Source organism: Vanellus vanellus (genome assembly GCF_965231255.1).
Source record: "Vanellus vanellus genome assembly, chromosome: 15".
Classification (NCBI taxonomy): Eukaryota; Metazoa; Chordata; class Aves; order Charadriiformes; family Charadriidae; genus Vanellus; species Vanellus vanellus.
The window spans coordinates 9,279,448-9,304,390 of record NC_138920.1 but is presented as its reverse complement, the minus strand read 5'-3'; the positions used below and the strand labels follow the sequence as shown (position 1 = coordinate 9,304,390).

The 24,943-nt window shown below is 46.5% G+C and overlaps 1 protein-coding gene across 1 annotated transcript in view; it reads left to right on the top strand.

The window, feature by feature from the left end:
* Positions 1-835: 835 nt before the first annotated feature.
* The window catches only part of KCNB1 (potassium voltage-gated channel subfamily B member 1), a gene marked incomplete at both ends in the record, with an annotated part of 126,697 nt that continues 102,589 nt past the window's right edge, over positions 836-24,943 (top strand). Inside the window, one exon of the mRNA XM_082491125.1 lies at positions 836-1,402. Within this exon, the coding sequence (XP_082347251.1) occupies positions 836-1,402 (567 nt within the window). The remainder of the gene's footprint in view (positions 1,403-24,943) is intronic.

Genomic DNA, 24,943 nt, shown 5'->3' with positions numbered 1-24,943 from the left:
CTTCCACAGCCCTTTCCTCGGGAAAATTTGCAATGCTGGAGTTATAAAAAGCCTCCACGGCTGGGCAGGGAGGGGAGCACCGCCGGTTTCGAGGAAGGGGCTGCCCCGGGTGGGTCATGAGTGTACCTGGGGTCTGGTGTCCGCGGTCCGGCAGGGCCCCTCTGCGGGAGGGAGCGGCGGCGGGGCCGGCGCGCTCCCGGCGGGCCGCTCCGGGATGGGGGACGATGTGCCAGCGCACCCCTGGCTAGCGGCCCGGCGCTTTTTGGGGCGCATTGCTGAGTGGTGCTGGGGAGAGGTCTGTGCCCTCCCCTATCATTCAGCAGTTCCCAGCCCTTTGCTAGCAGAGGCTCCGGGGGGCCGTGCCCAGCCTTCGCAGCTCCCCTGGCCGGGGTGTGCGGGCGACCCTACCGGGCAGAGGCGGGAGAGAGAAGGGGGGGGGGGGTGAGGGGGGCGAGGGACACCCCCGGCCGCCGCCCGGGGGAGCTCGGCGGCAGCGGCCGGGCCGACACGTGGGAGCGGGAGGCCTTCAGCACCGCCGGCGCGGACAGCGCCTGCCCGCGGCCGCCCGTCCGCCGGAGCGCGGTTCAGCACCGCCGGGGCGGACAGCGCCGCCGCCGCCGCCCCCTGAGCAGATTAGCGGGGCCGGGCGCTCCCCCGCGCCGGGATAAGGCCGCGGCGAGGCGGCGGCGGGCGCGGAGGTCAGCGGGCGGGGACCCATGGTTGGCCTCTCTTGCAGCTCTGGGGCATGGAGGGGAAGGAGAGGTGAGGAGAGCCGTCCCCCGCGCACCCTGCCCCACGCCGCACCTTGGAGCGTCCAGCCTGAGGGGGACCAGCGATGCCTCTGGGGATGAATAAGCATGGATCTCGCTCTACTACCTCTTTGCCTCCGGACCCCACGGAGATCGTCAGGAGCAAGGCCTGCTCCCGAAGGGTCAAGCTCAACGTGGGGGGGCTGGCCCACGAGGTTCTCTGGCGGACCTTGGACAGGTTGCCACGGACCAGGCTGGGTAAGCTCAGAGACTGCAACACACACGACTCCCTCATGGAGATCTGTGATGACTACAACCTGGAGGAGAACGAGTATTTCTTCGACAGGCATCCCGGGGCATTCACTTCAATCTTGAACTTCTACCGTACTGGCAAGCTGCACATGATGGAGGAGATGTGCGCCTTGTCCTTCAGCCAGGAGCTGGACTACTGGGGGGTGGATGAGATCTACCTAGAGTCCTGCTGCCAGGCCCGCTACCATCAGAAGAAGGAGCAGATGAACGAGGAGCTGAAGAGAGAAGCCGAGACTCTGAGGGAAAGGGAAGGGGAGGAATTTGATAACACTTGCTGTGCTGACAAAAGGAAAAAGCTCTGGGACCTCCTGGAGAAGCCCAACTCCTCCGTAGCGGCCAAGGTAAGATCTCCACATTTCTTTTCAAGTTTTCTCTGTATTGGCTTGTGACTGTGGCGATGCTTGCAGGAGGTATTGCCCTGCTACCCTTGTTTTAGCATCTGGGCACTTGTGGCTGGATGGATGCTGTGAGCGAAGGGGAGAAAGGCCTCCCAGATGAAAACCAGGTTTAATGTATCTTTTTTGGGTAGTTTGGAAGGCTTGAGCTTTCCTGGGACAGTCTAGGCTGCTCAGTGTGGGAGCAGCTCCACTGACTCCTGTGTCCGCATATGCTGACTGCTGTGGCTGAACGTTAGTAGACATGTTATCCAGTGGCCTGTCTTGGTGCATTTTGTCTTAGAGATTTCTTTGGGCCTAAAACATGTGTGTCTCTCACTGCTTAACCAAACTGGCTTTTAAGAAGAGGAAATCTACTTGAACTCTTAGACCCAAGCCCAGTCAGGAAATAATGCCTTCTCTTCCAGGGCTTAATTTAAAATTTAGTGGTGAAATACATCTAGTTATTGGTATTATGCACTCCTAGGCTGCGGGTCGGCTAAAGCTAGCATTTGAGATTCATCTTTTACCCGATTCCAGCCTGTTTTAAGTCTCCCTGTGCAATACTGCTGCAGCTCTATCTCTGTCAATAGTTGAAGTGCTGCTTCCTCTGAAGTTGGGGCCAGTGCAACAGATCTATTTGAAGGCATGTGGAAGACAAGATCCATGTTAGGAGAAACCAATGTCAGAGTTGGCTCTGATAATTTAGCTGTCTCATGTTAGTCACATATTCTTTAGTGAGGAAAATCTCTGCGAACACAGTGATTCAGTAACCATGGGGACAAAAGTGAAGGGGGAGAGGTTGAAAACTGTGGGATGAATAACTGAAAAGCATGAGAGACTGAGCAGTAGGGACCAAAACTTGAATTTTCTATGTACTGGTATTGTCACAGTATGGCAAAGAAATAGAAAGAGGCCCCAGCTACCTCTTTAATGTCACCCCCATGTTGTACGTGCATTTGCAAATGTAAACCTTAGTTCCATCCCATAGGAAGTCTGGCTTTGCTGGGCTACTTATGAAAACAGACTTCTTCCTACCCTCTCTTTTCTCTTATCAAAATGTTGCACATTGTGAACCAAGAGCACGTACGAAAGTTTGGGGAAGGGATTTTATGAAGTGTGGAGCTAAATGGCTCATTCTGGCAGGGGATGGGAGAGGCATGGTCAGTTGCTGAACCGATTATCACTTTTTTAATGACAAACAGAGCCCCAGAATGTCTTTTCTCTCCAGTGGCATGGATGACACTGTGCTGAATGCATTAATCATTTATAAGGCTCCTTTGGCACAGTCCTGGAATCCTGAAACACAGGCCCCAGGCTTCGCTGTCTGTGGCACTGACTCAAAATCCATTAGAGACTGTTGATGCTCCTGATTTATTGTATATGAGCGGGGGTCATTCTTGCCAAATAAGTGTCTTTTGTGATTTATAAATGAAATGCACTCTAGCTTCATTTTCTGAGAAAATTTTCAGAGTAAGTGCATTCGGCATTGCAGGCTCTGGATTAATTGGGTGTGAATGGTAATGCATTATTATCCTTCTCATTTAAAGCTACCATTCTGTGACTTCGTTACTGTAATGAAAATGGTGCTTTATGTCCTCAGACCTCAAATATTCCAGCAGTTCCCAAACACAGGTTTCTACTCATTTCAAGAGTAGCAAGGAAAATGGGTATGACGAACAATTAGCTTACCAGGCAGGGACAGAAGAACCACTAAGCCTATTTTTTTTTATCCGATTTTCTCCCTGCTGGTGGATCGCTTTTCTCTCTTGCCAGAGTATGCCCTTTGCTTTGATCACCTTCATGAGGATTCATTTCACATATTGAATAGGCTGGTCCCAGTCTTCAACTTCTGATGGAAAGACGTGGGGAGAGGGACTTGGCAGCCTGACCTGTTATCTGACCTAACCAGCTCTGCCCAGGCTCTGTTTCAGCCTGCATTTTCTAAATCTGAGCCTCTGCTTGATAGCTCCTGGCCAGCTTTCCTCAGCTATCTGCTCAGTGAAGCACTTTCGCTGAGGCCACAGGCCTCCAGGAACTTCTGTCACCTTTCCTAAAGCCAGACTCCATCTGCTCTGCCAGGTCTGGGAGCTCAAACTGTTCCTATAGAAAGGGAATGAAGTAAACTATTTTGAGGTTTAATGACAGTCACTGAAGGACCTAAAAATCACTGTTGGGAAAATCTGTACTACTCTCGCTTATTCTTTTTCTTCAGACTTGTGCCACGCAACACAAAGGTATTTCCACTTAAATGTAAGAAATATAGGGTCCCTTTGTGTTCTCTTCAAGAGGCCTAGAAAATGGCTACAAATGCAGGTTTTCCCCAAACCCAACACAATCCCTCTGTAAGCCATGCCCTTTTGTCTAACTCCCGCTCCAGTAACGTGGGCTTTCTTGCTGGCTGTCAGCATTGCTTGTATGTTAACATTTTCTGCACAACACCTAACCTGACTCTTCTGTAACAGCTTACTGCAGAACTTCTCATGGTTATACTGGGACCGGTTAGATACTGAGAGAGCAACTCGTTTTCTACTTGTTTGGTGGTGGGGGGGGTTGGGGGTGGTAGTGGAGGTTTTTTGTTGTTGCCGTTTTGTTTTTTTTTTTTAAAGGGATTATACGTGATGTACCTCAGGGTGGAAAACAGCATTCAAATAAGAGAAGAAGAATCCCCCAGACCTTAATTTTTCTTGTTCTTTTATCCACTGGGGATTTACCCATATCTCTTAACTAATCTGTCTGCCTTTTAAACTAACCACCTCATGGCAAGCAGTGTCTTATTTATGTGCGATGCTTCACCCTGTACGTGACTGGAAAGAACACTCTGTTAGATGTTACAATACCCACTCTTTGAGAGCCTCCAGATTTCCACGATGAGGAATCAGACAGCTGTTGAAGCCCCGGGCTCACTGCCCTGTTATCCCCCAGCACTGGCAGAAGGGTGTTTGCTCCTTTCCTGTAACGCTGCAGTCTCTCGCAGCTGTAACCTCAGCTGCACCGTCCTTGTGCGAGGCGCTGTAGAGCCGTGGGGCAGCACTCCAGCCCTTCCCCAGGGTCAGACTATGCAACAGGCACGTGAAGTGTTTCACCCACCAGTCCATTTAACCTGGAGGCCCTTGCTGTGCTGTGCTCCTCTGCACTCACCTTGCCCAGTGGGAAAACTCCTATGCACAAAACTGAGCACTGAGGGACTCTCCCTCTACCAATTGAAAAAAATATTTAACAGACAGTTATAAAAGAAAACTCTTCATTTCTCTCTCTCTCTCTCTCTCTCTCTCTCTAGCCTTGCAAGATATTTTAAAGGATCAGATTCTTCTGCTTCCTGTGGCTTTATTTGCCTGTATATCCCTGACAAATACTCACTGCTGTCTTTGTGAATGCTTCCTCCTCTTCCTGCACTCACTGTTTTTGCATCTTCCTGCTTATTTTTATCATTCTCCCTGTCTCCCTTAATAGTTTGGTGGTTCGCTTTCGGATTTTTTGGTTTGTTGTTGTTTTTCTAAATAGCATTCTTCCTGTACTTTGGTGTACTCACAACATCCATTTTTAACCATAGAGGACTCTCTGGTGCTTGCTTCTGTCTGGGTTTACCCTAGATGATGAGGTGCAGATATTTTCTGGAGTGCGTATTACAGTAGTTTTCTTTTCCTCAGGAAAGAAAAGCAGCTCCCGAAGCTAAACAGAACTGCTGCTTTTTCTTGGGACTTAGTGTCCATGTCAGGGTGGTAGTGGCTAGCAGTTCTCCACCACTCTGGTTTGGGCTTTTAATCTTAATTACTCTTTCCCTCACCAAGGCTAAGCCTGGGCAGCTGGTTTCTGTCACCCACAACCCAGCTAGCAGCCCTGGCTTTCCAAAGCAGAAGTCCCTCCTGTAGCTTGTTTTTTACTAACCAAGCTAGTTAGGATCTGTGGGTGTCTCACCTGCCTGGTGAGACATTCGTGCTCCTTCGGGGAACCAGCCTAGCTGTAATTCCAACTAAACTTCACGGCATCCTGAAAAATCACAGACGGCAGTTGTTCCATGCTTTCCAGTATAAACAAATAACAAATCAGACCAACTCAACATCTTAATTAACTTATATGGTCTTGGAAATCCTCTGATCACCTGGACCTTTCCATCAACTCTGCAATAACCTTGCCCTTTTTGCCTTTTAAGAGCAGAAGAAATCCTTTCTTCTTTTAGTCCTTACAAATTATTTCTCTGATCAATATTTGAGCAATTAGTGTTGCACGGGGTGGGGGGGGGGAAGTCTTCTCGTCTTACAGACTCCTCTGCATGTGCTGGTTTCATCTATTTTTCCCTTGGTGTCCTGAAGGCTGAGAAAAACACGATGACATCACCCACTTTGCAAAAAGCTTCTCTGCATATCTGCATGTCAAGTAGGATATGCACTTCCTCTCCTCCTCGCTGCCTCCACTTCCCACTTGTCCCTGTCCTGTTGGGAGCTCAGCTGTAGCAATCCCTCTGTTCTGGCAGGCTATTTCTCATCCTTTCCCCTGTTCCTAGTATGTCTTTGCCAGTGCAATAATATCACGTTTATCCTTGAAAACATTCAACTCCAATTCAGTAATCTTATTATGCATGCCTCTACATTTGTTGAACAGCTTTTCTCGAGCTGCCCACTGCTCTCTGCTGCTAATCTCTGGATGCATTGCTTAGGGATTGGGGAGGCTGCTCTGTAAGCTCTTTTCTTATTATTGTTGATAGTAGTGGCAAAATAAGAATGATAAAGCCTCTTGGAGATGCATTTGCTACATCTAGAGCATTCTTCCCCCACATGGGCTTTCTATTCCTGGCCCTCCCTTATGGCACACAGTTTTCATTCATCTCTAAACCTGCCTGAATTTAGCATTCAGCAGAGGAAACCCCCCTCTCTCTAATTGCAGGGGTCACATCTTAGCTATGTCTCATCTGTCTCTGAGACTCCTGTCACTGGGCAGATGTTGACTTTGTCTGTTAAAGCCATATTGCCCATATTTTGCTTGTATCTGTGACTTTCATTTTTCTGATGCAGCTACTGCCTTGGCTTTTCTGCTATATATAGGAGACTTTTTCCCTCCATCCAAAGTAAACTCCTGCCTTTGGAGATCCTCAAAAGCAGCGCCTCATTCCAAAGCTTTTCCCCTGGGTTCAGGGATTTGCCACTTTGGTTTATAACTTATTGCTGCGTTTCTAGAGCAGCACCGTCCTGTGCACACACAAACAGTTTGTGTTCTGTATCAATCTCTCTTCATCCTGCAGCTCCTTTCTGGGTGCTTGTCCTTCCAGTGAACTTCTTAAATCTTTTGTCTGGGGAGCCCTAATTCCGACGTTCAGTTCCCTGCAATGTGTCCTCTGCTTCTGTCTCACCAATGACCTTCCCACAATGTATTGCTGTGCTGCCAGTTCCCAGAGCTCCTCTGTATTACAGTCACCCTAAACTCTCACTTTGGGGTAAAATCCAGTGATATTGCCAGCCTGACGACTGTGTCCTGTGATTCTTTCCTAGCTCTAAAGAACCTTGCCAGGAGTCCCTGTAATGCAGGAGACGCCCTGGCCATAACATCAGTTTGTTAGTCTCCCGCATCTCTAATGTAGCATCTCGCATCGCATCTGCCAACAACAAGCTTGTTCTAAGCTCTCCAGGTGGGATCCTCCCCCTTCAAAGGGGATTCTTTCTCCAGACCTGTTACTGCAACCCTGAGCAGCCCTTGGATGCAGGCAGGCAGCTGCTTGGCATTTCCTGCCTGAAAATGGTTCGGATTCTGCAGTTTACAATACAAGCCTGCAGATCTGCACTCTCTAAAGAATTTTATAAGAGGAAAGGTAAATCTGCTATGCCTAGTAGCTCTTTTGATGTACTTGTCATACAGTCTGTGAAGTATAGTATGCATAAACATATATATGTAGGCATACCCCTGGATTTTTAACTTGTCTGTAACTTAGTGCTAGAAGAGCCTGGAGCAAGTTTGTGGTCATCCCTGAGCCTAAGCATCCACATCTGTTTGAGACTGCCTGCCCCAGGAGGGAAGTGATGAGCTGACGTGCTCCGGCTGAATTCCTTAGAGGAGATGTGCTATAGAAGTATAGTCAATGCTATTTTTAAAGCACCAGCTCTCATTTGTACCTTTGGAAAATCTCTCTGAGAAATTAATTCCCCTCACTGCTCAGTGTTCTCCCACCCTGCTCAGCCTGCAAGCAGATATGGTTTAAGGTGCCAACATCACCAGTCAAAAATGTAAGGATTTTCCATTCTTGCAAGATTTCCTATCTTGTTCAGCTGTAACTGCAGAGGTTTGGTAACAATGGGATTCAGAAAAGTGCTGGGCCTGATCCACCCAGGAAATGCCATCATGGCGTAATACGCACAAAGTGCGGGTGCAGCTTTGGCTGGTACCTGTGTGCAAAGCACTTGCATACGCTACTGAGTGAAGCACGCCGTGCCTGACAAGTGCGCACTGACTGCAGCGGCTTTCAGAGCTAGCTATGCAGAGGCATGCTGCAGCTGTGTGGAAAAATCAATTCCTTTCACTTTTTTAAAACACTTCCTTAATTCTTAACTCTTCTTACACAGTGGGATAAATATCGTTGCCAACGCGTGCCTGCTTTTGCCTGTTCCTCTTGATCCTGAAGATCACGATTTCCTTCTGATTTCTCTCAACGTAAATGCCTCCATGGAGAGGAATAATCCAATGTTACTTTTACAACATGAGCGTTGCTATTTGTCATTGCTAATGGCAAAATATTTATGTCAAAGAAAGTTCACAGCTGATCACTTAGTTCTTATAATAAACACAGTCAATATGATTTAGTCCGTGGAGATATGTGGCAGCAACAGAAGAGGCGCAACATGGCCAGTGAATGTGGGCAAGACATTAATATTAGCCTTCTCTCAAGAAGCTAGACATAGAAGCTACATGTTGTTGCTGCTTCTACATTAAGGCAAACAAGGATCAGACCCCTACTGTTATGACAGTCGCCTAATTTGTTTCGTACATCTAGAGGCTTAGCTCCATCGCGGGCTGGGTTGGCTTCCCATGTGTTGCACTAGGGCTGGGAACACTGGTGCTGCATTACAGCGATAGCTTGGGGGCTTGGAGGTCAGTCTCCTTATGGGGCAAAACTGCTTCAAGGGCTGAGTGGTTAAATCGTCTCTGTGTTGCTCTGCGCCATGGACCTATGGGCTGCCAACAGCTCAGGGATCCCTGCCCTGCACCCCGTTGCTTAACTGTTGTGCCTGAGCTGCTTTAGCTTTGGCACCCTTTATGCTTAGGATGACCTTGTTCTAAGTTTATTCCCTGGGGCAATAGCCACACGTTCACCTCCTGGCGTTCTCAACTACTCAGTACAGCAAAAGTGAACCTTGTAGTAAGCTTCCCCCCTGAGTTTGGCTGGTCTCTGGTTTCTGTCTGCTGCCCTAGCTTTTCTTGGCCTCTCCTGCCTGCTTTACAACCTGGCACTAGATGAACGTGTTTACCAGCAGGACTCAGTGAGGTTTCATTCTGATTTTTAGTGGAAAAAAAATTCTACTCTTTATTCTAGAGCAAGCCTGGAAGACTGCTGAGCATCCCTAGGCAAGCACTGTGCCTTTTTACCTACTATAGCCCCACCCAAAATGCTAGCATTTAAATATCGCAAGCACGGTTATTTTCTAGGTCCCCCAATAACACCAGCAGCCCCAGCCCTGCTTCTGTGGAGGGTAAAACTCCCATTGAATGTAATGGGAACAGATGAGTATTATAATGTCTGTACTCATCAAGCAAAGCTCTCAAAGTGCTTTGAAAAGATGGATTACTTAAGGCCAGGACAAACCTGTGATATATGTATTATCCCCATCTTAAAGTGAAGAGGTGATCATTGCCCAAGGTCAGTGAGGAAGGCCAGGGCAGAGCTGGGGGGGGGTAGTGGCTTCCCCATGTCCTATGTCACCGGTCTGTTTTCATGGTATAGGTGAGTTTCCAGTAGCCCTTGCCCACTGCATACTGTGTAATATTCCAGAGGGAAAGGTGCTGGCAGCTCTCTGACCGTTTATCCAAGGGGATGGAGTGAGAAATCAAAGCTCTCTTTGTTTCAGCACAGGTATTCCTACTTAAATGTGCCCAGTCTGGATAGCTTTGTCATGTTTGAGGAATGAGTGGTTACAGAAAAATGGAAAGACTTTCTCTGGTATATCTAAAAGGTCTGTACTGGGGCATTTTCAGCACTCTGTGATTGCAATTCTGACTGTAGGGAGGGGATGCTGTTAAACTGTATTGAATAGCAAGAGAGTAAGTATGCTAGACTACGTATGATTGTATGATGAAATAATATGATAAATAATAATATATATCCAATGTGGTATATATTACTATGTATGCACACATATAATATTAAAATTGCCCCCTCTACATGGGAATTCCTTGTACCAAAATTAACCTGTAGGGTTAATGGAAGGTCTTTATTTTCAATTAAGAACTAATCCCAGCAACCAGCTCCTCTTTGAGCACAGCGCATGTAATGAACGACTCAAACATTACTCAACAGGAGTAGTACCCCCTCAGACGAAACAATTGCCACCTTTGATAGGAACGCATCCGTGTGAAGGTGAGGGTCAGAGCATGGGCTTTTTAGTTTGGGAGCTCCCTTCAGCCTGGCCTTGAAGATGTATTGGCATTTTTAGGCATGTTTCCCCTTTCCCCATTCACAAGTCTCTCCCAGATCTGTTGTGATTCCCGTGAAGTCTGTGCCTCTTCTGGTCCAATGACGTGGACTGTTGGTCCAACAGCTGTGGATGTTTTGTGACTCTTCCCCTGAGGTTCTGGCGCTCCGGTGTGGGGAAGGTGGCCTTAACTCAGCACTCTGCTGCTTGGTCGTGTGTCTGAAACCCGGGGTTGGACAAAAGAAATCAATAGCAAAGCAGAAACCAAAGCACTTGGTACCTGAATCTCATATTGGCGAATCTCATGTGAAAAACAGCATCCATCTGATCTGATAAAACACTCGTGTCACTAACAAAAGCTGGGTGAACAGTCAAAACAAATGCAAGGAACAATTTATTTTAAAGTTCATTTTTTCTGCAGTACATAATCAGTTCCAGTTATTATGAGCTGAACTTATTCAATGCTGTTTGGACTGGGATTCATGCAGAGTCTCTAGCCAAAAGCACAGATTAGTTTTGTTTTATTTTATTTAAGTCCATTTGCTCTTGCTCATTTTTGAACAAAATGGAGCTGTAAATCTCATTTGCAGTACATAAACAGCATAAACACCAGAAATGGTCTCTCGTTGGTACTGATGGACAAAATGTTTCTAAAACACAATTATACTTCACAAATTTTATTTTAGACTTAAGATTCCTTGTGGGTATCTCTTTTAAAAGTACTTATTTTGCTAAGAGAATAAATTGGAGATGTGAGCAAAGAGGTCTGTCTCATTCTCACTACTTAAAATCTGTGGTAGAGGGCAGGAACTCTGGCAAGCACGCTTTCCACCACACAAGAAATCTCTTCAATGTGCTGGGTCAATGGTATGTGATGATAGCGTAAACCGGGAATGGAAACATAGTGGCACTAAGCACCAGAAGCAGCTCCTGGTTCCCCGAGAACTCTTTTATATGATAACGTCCAGTCTTTTCTTATCCTTTTCTGCAGCAATTCAGCACCTGCCGGTCCCGAGTTTCCTCTACTCGGGCATCTGAGTGCGTCGCAATGTGTTTGTCCTCCCAGTTGTCTTGTGAAGGAGAGCAGCGTGCTTATCCCAGTTTAATTGGAGAGGGTACAGAGGGACTAACTGCTTTCTCAGGGTCTGTGATGGAGCAAGGAATGGAGTCGTAATCCATTCCTAATGCCTGGACCGCTCTTTTCTCTGGTGTTAGCTGGATTCCGCCATAAGCATTCAAGAGGCAGCTGTAATACGTAAGACTAATGCTTCCACGAAACTGCCTACAAATCCATCTCAGATTGGGTTTCTTCATATTTCTGGGCATCTTGTTTGTATCTGGCACATTCTCAGCTCTGAAAAACTTCATTCATACAGCTGTAACTTTTCTGTTTGTTTCAAAATTTCTGTCTACTGGTCTGCACGCTTGATTTCTTTTGCATCGCATGCTTTTATTAACCATAGTGATTGCACATTAAACACTCTCTTTACTTCTTGTAATTGGTGCGTTTGACCACTTCCACTATTAGTAATTACTGTAACATCCTTGCGCTTCTCCATATCTGTCCATTCTCAAAACAATGAGTTCATCAAGTGTCTGGATAGAAAAGGAGTGCAACTCACTTTGAGACAAAGTTTGCTGTCTGCTATGAGAAGAACCCGTCCCTGTGATAGAATAGGGAGCTTTCACTCCTTGTTTGTTTATTTGTGAATTTTTGGTAAATCTGTCCTTCATAGCATAGAAGTTAAATCTTTTCTAAAAAGAAAAGGGAGGGGGAAGTGTTGTCTCCTCTCCTGTCAATGTGCCAGAAGTTTATTAATAATACATAATAATTATACATTTCATTTCTTCGCTCCTTTCATCTGAGGATCCTAAAGTGCTTCGCAAACACTAATTAAGTAATCCTCACAACTGCCTGGTGCAGTAACTATTATTATCAATCTACACTTAAATATGACAATGCAGAAGAAATAGTAAATGAGAAAATCTCTCAGACACACGCAAGAGCAAACCTGGTCTAGAAAGGTAAAGGAAGCTGGACCAGATATCATCATTTTGTGTAAGCGAATCTGTCGGTCTGCCTGTCAATGTATCGGTGCTATTACATCTGAAGCTGGTTGGTGTTGGACACAGGCTGAAGACAGCAGTTAGGAGATTTTCTAGACCAACCCAGTATTATCTCTGCTGGCAAGAGGAAAGTTGCGATTGGCAGCAGAACTTGTGCCCCTGGTTGAAAGCAGCGGAGCTGGTGGCAGAGGGTGTTCTCCAAAGCAGCCTCAGCGATGGGATCTAGTGATACTCCAAAGGATCCTTCATTTGTTATCCCTTGTTCCATGTCCCCAGGATGCAGCCCATCGAGTGTATGTAGTCTCCCATGAAGGGTCTTTTTAACCCTCAGCAGACCGCTAAGGCTGTCACAGCGATGGGGTCTCGTCTAGACCAAGGGGTCATCATGCAGAGTGTGGGGACCTTCACACTTGAGCTTTTAATCTCTAACTGCTCCCCTGCTCTCTTCCCTCCCACAGGGAGCCACTGCACAGATGTTCCCAGGCTGAGTCTGCTTTTGCAGTGGAAGGAGCTTTTGTAGTGGCCCCCACTAGCGTAGCTCTCGCCTCTCTATGCACCAAGCTTTAGGAAGTCCTGCGCAGGGTGGACTGCAAAGCTCACCTTAGTTCTTTCCCTTCAGCCCTTGGACTAAGAGGTGCGTGAACATCTGTGCTTTATTATCTTGACTGGCCTCGCTTAGGAATGGGTTTGTTCTGAGGAATAATAGCTTTTGTTAGGGTAGAACAGAGATGGAAAATAAATAAATACCAATGTTCTGGCAGCAAATGTGCCCTCACTTTACAGCTGTACCTCACACTTATTGCCAGTGTCGTTCACCTCAGTGCCCAGTCCAGCCCAAACCACGACAGCCAGTGAGCTGAATTAAACTTAGGTTAGTCAACACACAGTTGTTCTCAGCCTCTAATCTTCTCCAGGTAAGAGTCTGATTGTGCTCAGCGGGTTTTGCAGCATTTAGCCGAGAAAAGCCATGCCTTTTAAATGTGTGACCTGTTACTACGAGGCAGGCAGGCTCGCACAACAGCAGTTTTGGTTTTCTGTGTTAAGTACCTGCCAGTTTCTGCAATGTATTAACATAGATTGTGTCAGTGTTGGGAGGGGCTACGAGAAGGTGGTGTGGACCTGGTTTCCCAGGAGTGCTCTCTGGTACCACGAGAGCTCTCAGATATGTCAACCTCTAGTTTTGCCTTCTGGAGGAGATGCCAAATGGCATGACTGGTATTTACTTTTGGTTTATTTTGACAAAGTTGTGGTCTTGGTAGCTGACTCTGGATATATTGGGTCCTACGTATTGTTATTTTGATGATTCAAAGTAAATTTGAAGCAGATGAGGTGCAGTGTGTGAAGTCTGATTAATTCCCACTGATCTGGAGCCTACCAGCCCTGCCTTGACTGAAGCAGATCTTATCAAAGGGAGGTCTTCAGGAACAAAACCTCACACATCCTTCATGCCACCCAAGGTACTGACAGACCCAACGCTTGCTGTGTGTGTTGATCCCTTTCTGACTCCAAGTTCCTGCATGTGGCTCAGCATGACAGGACAGGGCACTTTGGGCTGTCCTGGTAAGGAGATATTTCCACCAAACACAGGATGTGCTGCATTCTAGATCATGTCAGGTATCAGAGTTCATTTTGCTAATTGACATGTTCGTGCTCTCTCTGTCTGTGTTTACACACAATGTTATTCTGTAGGAGTAACTTTAGACTCCAGCAATCCCAGGGAACGGTCTCGTTTAGCACCTGCAGCCCTGGCCAAAGCCGGCTTTAGCCTATGCAATCTACCTACTGAAATATGAGACTTTCATCATGGTCGGCAAATGCATCGGGCCTCTCTTTCTTCTCTGCTCAACACTGGAGCAGGTATAACTTTATTATTTTTGCATGTCCATTATGCAGAAGAACAAACTTGCTAAAGTTTCTGGCTGTGAATGAATGGCCGTAAATGAAAGCCACTTGACTTAGTAGTTATTTTTAAAGATGTTCTTAAGAGCTTCCCGTAAAGTGGCTGTGAAATACTTCTTAGTTTGCACTATCTTCTGTAAAACTTACTTCATGATCCAGAGAACTTGGGCATGGTGATGCCACTTCCAGGAGTTATAGATGTAATTTATTTAATTCATAAACTCTTTGTAGGAAGTTCCATCTTTTTGTTCTGTGCTTATATAGCACTAAGCTCAGCACTGTTCTGACTCACAGCTCATGTATGCTACCCCAAAAGAAGTCATACATATATTTTCCAGAGTAAACAAAAACTGCTGTAGAAAGGTAACCAAAACTGACCCGTTTCTTGAGTAGGAGTGGCAGAAGGATAGCATGCTTCTGCCCGCTCTTCAACTGTGCTGCTCGCCTCGCCACCACTTGCTCACTTAAACTGGGATCCCAGTTTCCAGTAGGACTCCGGGCTGTGCAAAGCAGCGAGCGATTAAAGGACCTATTTGGTCTTCCTCCTCTCGCGCAGATCTCCAAAATGGTGAGCAGAGCAGATATGGAGAGAAAGTTACTGCTTTGGCTGCCCCAGCTTAATTCACCTAAGCTGGTTGCATCACAGGTTTTGTTGATATAAACTAATCCCAAAGCAACTGGGAAGTGTTCTCTCAGGCACTCTGTGCCAGTTTCAGTACAAGTGCATTACTGATACTTTCCACACAGATGTAATCTGTGGTCTTGATTTGAGCAGACTTAGTGTGTGTGCAAAGGAAGGATGAAGAGCTAGGTTGTACACACAGTTGCTGTGATTTAGCATGTAAATCGGGTAGTTGGAATACACAAATGTGTCTTGTGGTTTACACAAGCAATTACTCAATCTGTGTGTGGAAAAACAGGATAATTGTGTGCGAATTAGATGTATCATCGTATAGAATGCAGTTGTGTGTCTAAATGGTCAGCAAATCAGATCCTTTCAATCAGTAATTAATGACTTCATATCCTAAGGGAGACTAAGTACTGAGTCTCTTCCTAATTTTATCCTTTTTTCCTTTTCCACCAGGTCCTTAAACAGTTCAAATCTCTGCTGTCATTTCATCTCTTGTTCCCTACATTATGACCTGCCTGCCAGAGTATTTATTTTCCTTAGCATTTTTTGGGGGAAATAACACTAGTAATGGGTTCCATCTTCCTGCCCACAGAACGATCTTTTGCATCAAAAATACATTGCAACCACCTCTTTAAAAGCCTGTTCCTTTCGCTGAAAGTCCTTCACCACTGACCTCCTTGCTGCAGTCTTTCCCAAAGTGTTTCTGGTGAGTCCAGAGAGTCAAAATTTAGTTGAATGTTCTTGAGTTCAGCCCCATGGCATTATACTGCTCTGGTGTGTCTTCCCTCCATGCAGTAGGGATGAAACCCCAAACTGAGAGAGGTTAATGGTCTGTTGGGCGGAGATATTGCCGATATTGGCAGATCGGGGTCATGGCTTTGCTATGAGTTTTCTGCACAAACTCCAAAAGGTGATTTTTTTTCTCTCTAGCACTTCTGGCCAACATCTGCAAAAGACAGAAAATCTTCACTTTTCCCATGCTTGTCTTGGTAGGACAGAAATCCTTTGGGCACTATTCTTTGCTCTTTACTTGCACATCGGAGCCCTAATTTAAGGGGCAAAACAAACACAGTCTGTCTTTTTACTGCCCTGCTGGTACAGCATCATTTCTGCTTGTGTTCTTCAGAAGGAATACAGATAAAGCTTAGTTTGGCCAGCTGTCGTCTTTTTGATTTAGCATCTTAGATGGTCAACAGCTAATGATTAATCTTAAATGTCACCTCTTTTCCTTTCAGACCGACTCCTTAAACTGTTGGGATGTTTCAATACATTTTAAGTAAAGTAATGATGCCCTGTGCCAAAGAACAGAGAGCAAGTATGGCAAAGCTCCAGCCTTTGCACCTGTTCTGCTTCGCTTTTTGTGTGAAGTGCTGTATAATTGTTTTCTTCATTAGCAGCCTGCTGAATTCTGGTGTGTGAGGGATTAAAAACTCTAATGAATATGGATTATTTAAAATATTTTCCTTCTGGACCCAGTACAGAATGGAGATTTTTTTGGAGCTATATGTCCATGTAATAACAAGGAACGGAAGATGCCTCCCCCCACCCTTTTTCAAAGTTCCCTCTTAAGTGCGAGTATCAAAACAGACAGCTGATCCTCCTGCTCTGCCTGGGGCATACGTGATGCTCAGATCCGGCTAACCCTCCAGCCGGATCTGGCTAGAGGCAAAATGAAAAACCTTGCTAAGAGCGGAAAACTTCAGCACATGCATAACTTCCAGTCCTTTCACCTCTCTGGTGAAAGCAACACTTGGTTGCTTTCTCCTACCAGCACTGCAGAGCCAGGCTCACCGCAAGAGAGCAGGACAAAGTGGGGAGAACCCCTTTTTTGGCCTCATTTGGAAATATCCTCCCAAACTGCATAGCAAAAGCCCTCTCAAAGCAGAAATCCGTGCAACAGCCACTCTAGGCTGCGAGAGGTAGGGCGGCTTAAACCGTTCTGTTATTCTGAAGCTTTTTTCCTGGGGAAAATGAAGGGATTGAAGTTTTACAGGAACTCTTAACCAGCTCCTGAGCGGGGGTCCTGCTGTAGGGGCAGCAGCCGAGCAGCTCCCGCAGGGAAAGCCCCCGGCCCCGGGAGCGCTGCAGGCAGCCAGCACGCACAGATGCTCTCTGGCCTGCGGAGAACGTCGAGGTCCCTTTTTGCCAGATAATAAATCTCTGTCCTTAACTGGCTGCACAGGGATACTATTCCTCTCCAGGTGAAGAATCACATGGCCATAAAACTTTGTAATATAAACAAGGCAGACGTGGTCAGAATCCTATTTGGGCAGATTTATAGCTTGTCTATGGAGCAGCAACCTTGCCTGGGCTTTATGCCACTGGTAATTAATATGCAGCCTGGGCTCTGTTTTCCTTCTGGACTGTGTACTCTTGCATGCTTGTTTTAGACTGTAAGCATGAAAGTCTGCGGTCTTCTGAGAAAGAGACTTTCCTGGGGAGGCTGTGCTGGAAAGCCATCGCCCTGCAGATTGCATGGAAGTGAAAGATAGTGAACGGCCAAATTTGGGAGAGCAGCAATTCCCCAGCACGCTTAAAGCCTCCAGGTAGCTGGCGCTGAGTCTCTGTGCAGTGATTATTGTAAAGACAGTCAATGTTTGCCATAGTTTCCACCTACACTGTGATGAAGAGGCTGCTGGAGAAACAGCATTTTGTCTGTTGACATTGGACAGTGATTTCTGCCCTGTCTGTGGGATATTTACGGGAAAAAAGAGCAGTGTCCAGGTACAGATACCTACACCAAATCTTTGAATGCAGTTTCTCTGCTGCTGACTTATTCCAGTCTAATTCAGAAAAGCACATACATGTAGGCTTCACTTTCAGCATGTGCTTTCATAATGTGTGTATGTCCCACCAAAGCTGACTAAAGGTGTGCTCATGCTCTCCTGAAGAGGATCAGCGCCATGGAAAAGCTGGGGGTCTATTGAGGTAATCTGGAGCACTGTGGTGACACAGAGAGGCAAGGACGTCAAGGAGAGATTTATCACCAGTAAACCCTCCTAGCAACAGGGGTGGCAGCAGGGTCCCATTTGGCCCATGAAGATGCAGGAGACCAGATGAGGATAGATCATGTTGCCTCAGTATCTACTTCCTGTCCTCAAATGCTGGGTGAAGCCACCATTTACTTTTTCTCTTGATGGCTTTTCTTGGAGCGACATCTGTGTCCTTCATTGCCCTCTTCTTCCAGATGTTCACACGCAGAGGTGACCACAGGAGTTACCACCCCTCCAAGCTGCCCAAACTTGCCGTTTTTCATCATTCACCCTCAGTTCATCTCTTAGGCATTTCTTTGCAACTCTGCCCTTCAAAAACTTTGCAAAAGTAATGAAGGTATTGAAGACAAAGGCAGGGAGGGGAGAGAAACTTTATCCCGTGTTATTCCAGGGGCCATGATCCCAGCACTGGATTTGGGCATGGATCTTCAACTTGGACATTCCCCTGCATGTGAAATCCCTGCTCAGCATCATCCTGCTCTGTAGCCAGAAACTACTTGTCATAACACAATTTTCATTCTCACATGACAGCTGTTCCCTCTCCACTACCCTTCCCATTTTCTGTAGGCATTCAGTCACAGTGCTCCTGTACACAGGAGTTTTGGCATTGCGAGCCCCCTCCCTCCTCTGTTGGTAGGGGTATGGTATAAAAGATGTGTCTAATTAATGAGCAGTGACCCAGTGCTATTCAAAAATATCCATCATCAAGTAGGAGGCAAAATGCCGAGCACATTAAAATCTGCCACCTTTAGGATTTGAATTTGAAACAATCGCTGTTGTGTTGCTGGGTTATTTGTTTTAGTGTTAATGAGATTTTTCTGCACTTTTCTGCCTCTGTATGGTTTGGAAAACACATCTTAGTAGGCCAGCAATCCTGGAAATGCAGGCCTTAACAACAAAACCAATATGGTTTCATTAGACTTAGCGTTTGGTGTGCAATTATGTTATTTTCTCAACAGCAAGTGGCTGTATCGGCTCAGGCAGGGAGAAGAGCTTAGCCGGGAGCTTGCTGAGTCCTGCCTGGGTGCGGATGTTGGGCTGCTGGAAGTCAGGGCTTTGGTTTACCATACACCAGATTTGCACTAACTCCCCACGGTGATGTTTTTGTGTGCGCTATGTGTAAGAGTTTACTCCTCGGTTGCGTATTTGAAGCCATGGAGACTGTGGACGGCAAAGGCTACCTTGTGTTTGTGATTGAGTTAGTCACAGCGGGTTGGATAAAAGTGTTCTGAAGCAAATGATTCCATCACAGGTGTTCTGTGACCCTACCACACATTATCCCAAAATAACTCGGTCATGTGGCAGTTTTACAGCATATGTATGGGCCAAATTACTTCTTTTTTAAAGAATTAGATTAGGTAACAGGACCTGGTTTTCTGATGAATGACTTAAGCTGTATTGATCAAATGACAATCAATCTGGAAGGCTGGTTACCATGGGATTATCTGATACCTCTGAAATAAAGAGAGATTCTATGGGTTCAGAAGCCGATGGTGTACCAGCATTAAGGCTAAGGCATGGGGGTTGGTCTTGTCTATATTTCCCTTGCCATTTACAGAGATGTCCGCTGGTTTATGAGATTTCTCGTAAGATAGTCAGAGGCAAGCGTGCCTTGGGATGCCCCAGGGTGCTGAGCTGATGAATAGTGTTTTACGTGCTGGCAAAGGCCCGAGGAAACTCTGCGCTGAGGGCTGCCTTCATATCTTCATCCCCACAGACCCCCTTCCCAGCACTGCCAGCATTTCTGGCAGCTTTTGATCAAACTCTTTGACTTGAGCTCTGTGATGCAGGAAAAGCTGTGAGAGCATTCTACTGATGGTAGAAGGTACGAGCTGCTTCTGTCCCAGCTAAGCCCACAACGAGGTGTCCTCACCAGGATTTTCAAAGCAGTAGAGATTCATTTTATGGTACCACACAGGCAACCAGACTGTATGTGGATTTCTAAGCCCTTGGAAAGGCGCACAAAGCGTGGGTGGAATGGCAGGTTATTTGTTATTTGAGGTGAATAACACACACTACATTCAAAATGACCTGACTGGTCTAATTATAGAGCTGACAGCTGTGTTATAATTGAGGTTTCCAAGTGAATGCTTTCCCCCACTGCTGGGGGAAGGGTGTAAAAGTGCAGAAACTATCAAATTTGCGCCTTTTAAATTTGCTTAACGATACAAGAAGATTTGTATGGAGTAAGGTGTCTGTATTAGTGGCATTAAGAATGGTGAAGGTCACAGGTAACCTGGAGATGTTACCTATGGGATCCATCTTTAATGTATACCAGCAAACTTCTAAATCTCTTCCCACCACCCTCATGTCTCCTTCCCATTATTAACATTCAAGGAAGCTCCAGGGAAAGGAAGATTCTTAAAATTTTGTGCTCTTATAAAGGTGCAAATCACTCCTGGGGCTCGTACCATTAAAGAGATATTTGCAGTCATCCAGATGATGGATGGTAAAGGCTCCTGAGCTTTTCTGAGGAGAGCTACTCATTGACTGCAGAATGAGAGGGTATGCAGAAGGATTAGCACTCGATAAATCAATCACAGGAGTACCAAGATATTATCACTTGGCTTTGGAATATCCTGAAATAGCTCAAAACCCTGGCAATTTTGCATCATTTATATACTCTCAGCTGGGTAATATGACTTTCTAGAAATGAATTGGATAAACTAACCTGTTTTAAGAAGGTCTATCTCTATTTTTCATGTATTTCTTAGTTTTGCATTCCAGTAGAAATAATAATTTTGCCCAGGGGCACCATTCATTCATCTGTTCAAAACAGAGCCCCAAATGCAAGCACCAATAAAACTCAGCGTTTTCTTAATTAACAACCTCAGAAAGCACCACATCAGACAGGTAGTTACTATCTCCGCTTTAGAACAAACTACACTTAGAACCAGGTGCAGCTATTTACCAAAAGCTTCCAGAAAGGCAGCAGTAAAACTGTTTGTTTTTCCAGCATACGTCGTGCGCTTGCTGCTATTCCTCTTGATGGAGGGAGTGATCTATGAGATGGTAAAACCACACAACTTAGGCCAATGGAGCTGTAAAGTGATGCTAAGTAAACGGTGACCCAAGGAAATCTTCCTAGTTTACAGCTCCATCTCCCGTGTGAGGCAGAAAAGGTCGCAGGGCAGGATCTCACTTGAGGGGGTGCATCAGGCAGTGTTGCGCGGAGGTCTGGCTGCACCTCAGCAGGCGGGACACCGGCTTGCGAGCCAGGGGGGAAACGCACCGAGAGAGCTCCCCTTGGAAGCTCTTTGTTGTGGGATGGGAACAATGAAATCTGTCTTTTGAGGTGAACTCAGCTTGCACGGAAACCAGCCAGGGGATGCAATTTGTATTTTCCCTTCTGCAACAACGTGCAGTGCGGAGCGGAGAGCTGGAAAATAGAGCAAGAGAGACGTTTGAGCCCGGCAGCAGCTTTTTACCTTGGGAAAGCACTGGGGGCCGATGCCAACACAAGGCAGGCAGAGGAAGCCCTGCTGAAAGCAGGTGACTGGCAGGGGGGATTCAGGCGGGATTAGTTGTGTGGAGGGCAGGCTGCAGAGAGGCTGTGAGGCGTAAACCACATTGATTGCGGACCTGAGGAGCCGTCTGGGCTGGATGGGGAAGGTCTCACGGACTATCAACTGCAGATTTTCAGATGTAACGGTGACACGGTCTGTCATTATGTATAAAACTGCCACTCTGAAGTGCCTTTGAAGAGAGGTGGTGTTCACTGTTTCAGACCCAGGAATAATGGAAAAAAGTCACTAAAGTAATGGGCATGTCAAAACTTAGATTTTATTTATTGACCTTTCCAAAACTCTGTAAAATTTCCTTTTACAGAAGTACTCCCTGCTTAGCACTTGGCTCGGGAGGCTCGGGAAGTGTGTAGGACCCAGCGCGGCTGCTGCCGGTGTCACTGGGAGCTGGACGTGAGATCTGGGCCCTTGAGTGTGTGCGCGTACATAATTCACTGGCGTGTTTTTCAAAAAGACATTTGCTCTGTCTCGTGTCAGCCGCACGCTTCTGACTCTGTTGAACTGCTTATTCTTTCACTTAAGCTCTGCCCTTGTTCTGACAAAGGATTTCTAGTAGTTTATTTTTGATTACTAACAGCTTCGTAGGAAGTTATAGACGCAGACGTTCTTTTCCTGGTAATGCAGAATTCCACTGCGGTGGGTTGTTTTTTTTTTCCAGCCTGTCCATCAGACAGATAAAACAGGCTCCTTTTTTCTCCACTGTCAGATTTTTCAAAGGCTCTTTCAAAGCAGGTGCATAAATTATAACAAAACTGAAGTCAGAGGAAAACTCTTAAGTCTGCACCCTACTGAGAGGGATTATGGGGAGTGGAAAGTATGAGTCATGACATGGCTACTTCTTTTAGACAGAGTTAATACAGCTCCAGGCAGAGCCGGGCAGTGTCCTCTGGAGGGGCAGCATGTTCTTGCCTCTTTAAAACACATTTTCCCTCCTGCAAATCTGATAGGAGTTTGGGAAAAAACAAAACCAAACCAAAACAAAAAACCACCCAAAAAACAACCCACCAAACAAAAAGGAAAGAAATCAGCGAGACGTACTTATCTTTGATCTTTCCCTGAAGTCCAGTTTCTTGGCTTGATTTCCAAGTATTTCAGTACTAAGAATGTGGCAGTGTTTAACTCTATTTTGGCAGTTCAGCCACTGTGCCCAGGGATTTATCCTGGCTGCCCTTTATCTCTGCAGACATGCTTGCACGTGGAGCCTGAATTCAATGCCCAGGGCTAAAACTTTGCCTCTGATTCTCTCGCCTTCTGTGTTGCATTGGGTGCCCTGTTGCAGCCAGGGGGGCGGCCAGTGCCTCGCCTGGACTAAGACCTGCTGGATCCCCCCTTCTGCACTTTCTGCTTAATATTCCTCCCCTTGCACAGCACTGCACCAATATTAAGCTTTATAAATACTAACTGAGAGGCTAAAGGAGCTGTGAGGCTGGAAGTCAGCTCCCATAATACTGAAGCGCTCTGTCTGGGGTTGCCTTTGCCTCCCTCAGCCGAAGGAAGGCTGACCCACGGCACACACGCACCCCCGAAGAGTGCGGCTGTGAACATGAAATCGGAAATATTTGCTGTGAAATTGGCCCCTTTCTGTTCTGCTCCCCTGCAATGCTGTTCTCCAGTCTTTGTCAGTCAATGGGCTGTTTCTCACTGGGAACTTGTGGGATCTGGCGTGCAAAGCCTTGGATGTCATAGCTCCTTGCCAGAGGGAAAGGGAGAACGTGGCAAGGGAGCAGGGAGCTTTGCTTTCCTACCAGCGCAGGTTGGGTTTAAACCTGGCTCCTCAAGGGGCCAGTTCTCGGTGTGCGCTGACCAGAGGAGACCAATGGACCCAAGATGAATTTGTGTTAGAAAACAGCTGAAATGGGCGTTTTGGCAAAAGGATTTACTTTGGTCTGAATAATTTTTGGATGTTTTGGTTAGAAATGGGCATAATTATGGGTAGAAGACCCTTGTTCAGCAGTGTCCTTGCAAGGGTGGAGTGTTGATTTTGGAAGGGCTCTCTGTAGATTTTCACAGCGTCTCAGGCTCCCTCATGTGCGTTTTGGATTTCCTTTAAGGAAAACAGTGCTTTCGGTTGACAGGGGTACATGCGGCATCAGAAAGATGTCATCAGACTCACTGAGGCCCAGAAGTCCCCTCAAAATTGGAAGGAGGACCTTAACTCTTCATCCTTCAGCAATAGTATCAGAGTTGGGGTGGACTTTGTATTATCCTCATTTTAAACTTCAGGATCTGCAAACCAAGTGCATTGGTCACTGCGTGGTAAGTGAACCTCAGATGAGGGGAGACTTGGGGCGCTACCAGCTTGCTGGCATCAGCCTGGACCTTTCATCCCTCCCAAGAGAGCTCTTTGAAAAGGCAGAGAATAAAAAATCCGCAGACGGTCTGTGCTTCTGAAAATGTCTAAGGGAGCAAGGTTAACGAGGCTCTTCTTAGTCTCAACTTTCATACGGGCGGGTTACATGGAAATGAGAAAACAAGGCTTGTAGGGTTTGTATGTTTTCCCCAGGCAAACACAGGAGATGGATTAAACTGAGGAATGCCTTGTTCTTCACTTTATTCTCAAAATATAACACATATCCAGAGGGATATAATTTTTCTGTTAAGTTTACGACACTGTCTTTGTTAGACTCGTTCCCGATGATTCACTTGTCACAATAAGAACCTCAGCCGAGAAACAAACCGCCGTGGCTCCCTCGCCGCTCTTTGCTCTGCTGCACGCCGGCACTGGGCTGCCCAGCAGAAGTTTCTGTGACAGCGGCTGCAACCGCCAGTGTAACCCGAGCAAACGCTCCTGGGGCACGTGCCGAGGGGGTGTCCCTGCCACCCGTGACCCCTCAGGGACTCCTCACCGTGCGAAGGTGATCCAGTTCGGGTCGCTGTGTGAGTACGCCTGGATTCCAGCTCTGCAGTGAGGAGTGAGACCGTTCAGCCAAACGCTGTTTTCCATCCCCTCCGCTGCCTGATTTACTGTGTCACCGCTGATGGCAGCGAGGGCTAATTGCCCTTAGAGGAGAAATGCTCTCTGTGCAGCAACAGCTTCGTTGGCCTGACACAAGTAGAAGATTTAAGTGTCAGTTACCCAAAACCCAGGGGGATTAAAGCATTAAATTATGTGATAGCATGTGATGACAGTTATGGTGTCTCCCTTGTATTTGCCCTGACAACTCCTCTGTCCGTGCTCTCTCACGTTTATTTTCCCTTGGCTCTCCTCTCCATCCTCCCGCACCTGCATCTCCTTTATTTCAGTCTGGCCAAGCCCAGGCTGCTTTCCCGTCCCTACGGTGAGGGGTTGGTGCTGGGCAGGGCTGCTCACTCCCTGCGCACACGTTGGATCCGCTCACTTGACCACGTTAACCCCTGTCTGGTCCCACTTCCTTTCAGTATCACCCTCACAGGGCTCTTCAAAATGGGGTTGCTAAAATTGTGCTGTTTCCCCCAGTACGTGCTCCTACAACCCCATCTTCCTTTCCTATTGATATGTAAATTTCCCATTAATATATATCTTTCTTTCCTTTCTTTGTTGCTATATAAAATGCAGAAAATGAAAATTTATATGGAGGTTCCCTCCCATCTTCCAGTTGTGAGCCCTGGTAAAGGGGAAGCTTTCCCTACTGCTTTGTTCCGAGCCGCTTGTGGGGTTTTGGAATATTCTTTTGGGGACGTAAATATAGCTGGATTGTGCTCAAGGTTGAGGTGGATCAACTTAAGGCGAGAAATGTCTGAACAAAATCCTTTGCGCTGTTCAGGCTGCAAGGCAAGAGCCGTTTCTTTTTTTTCTTGCT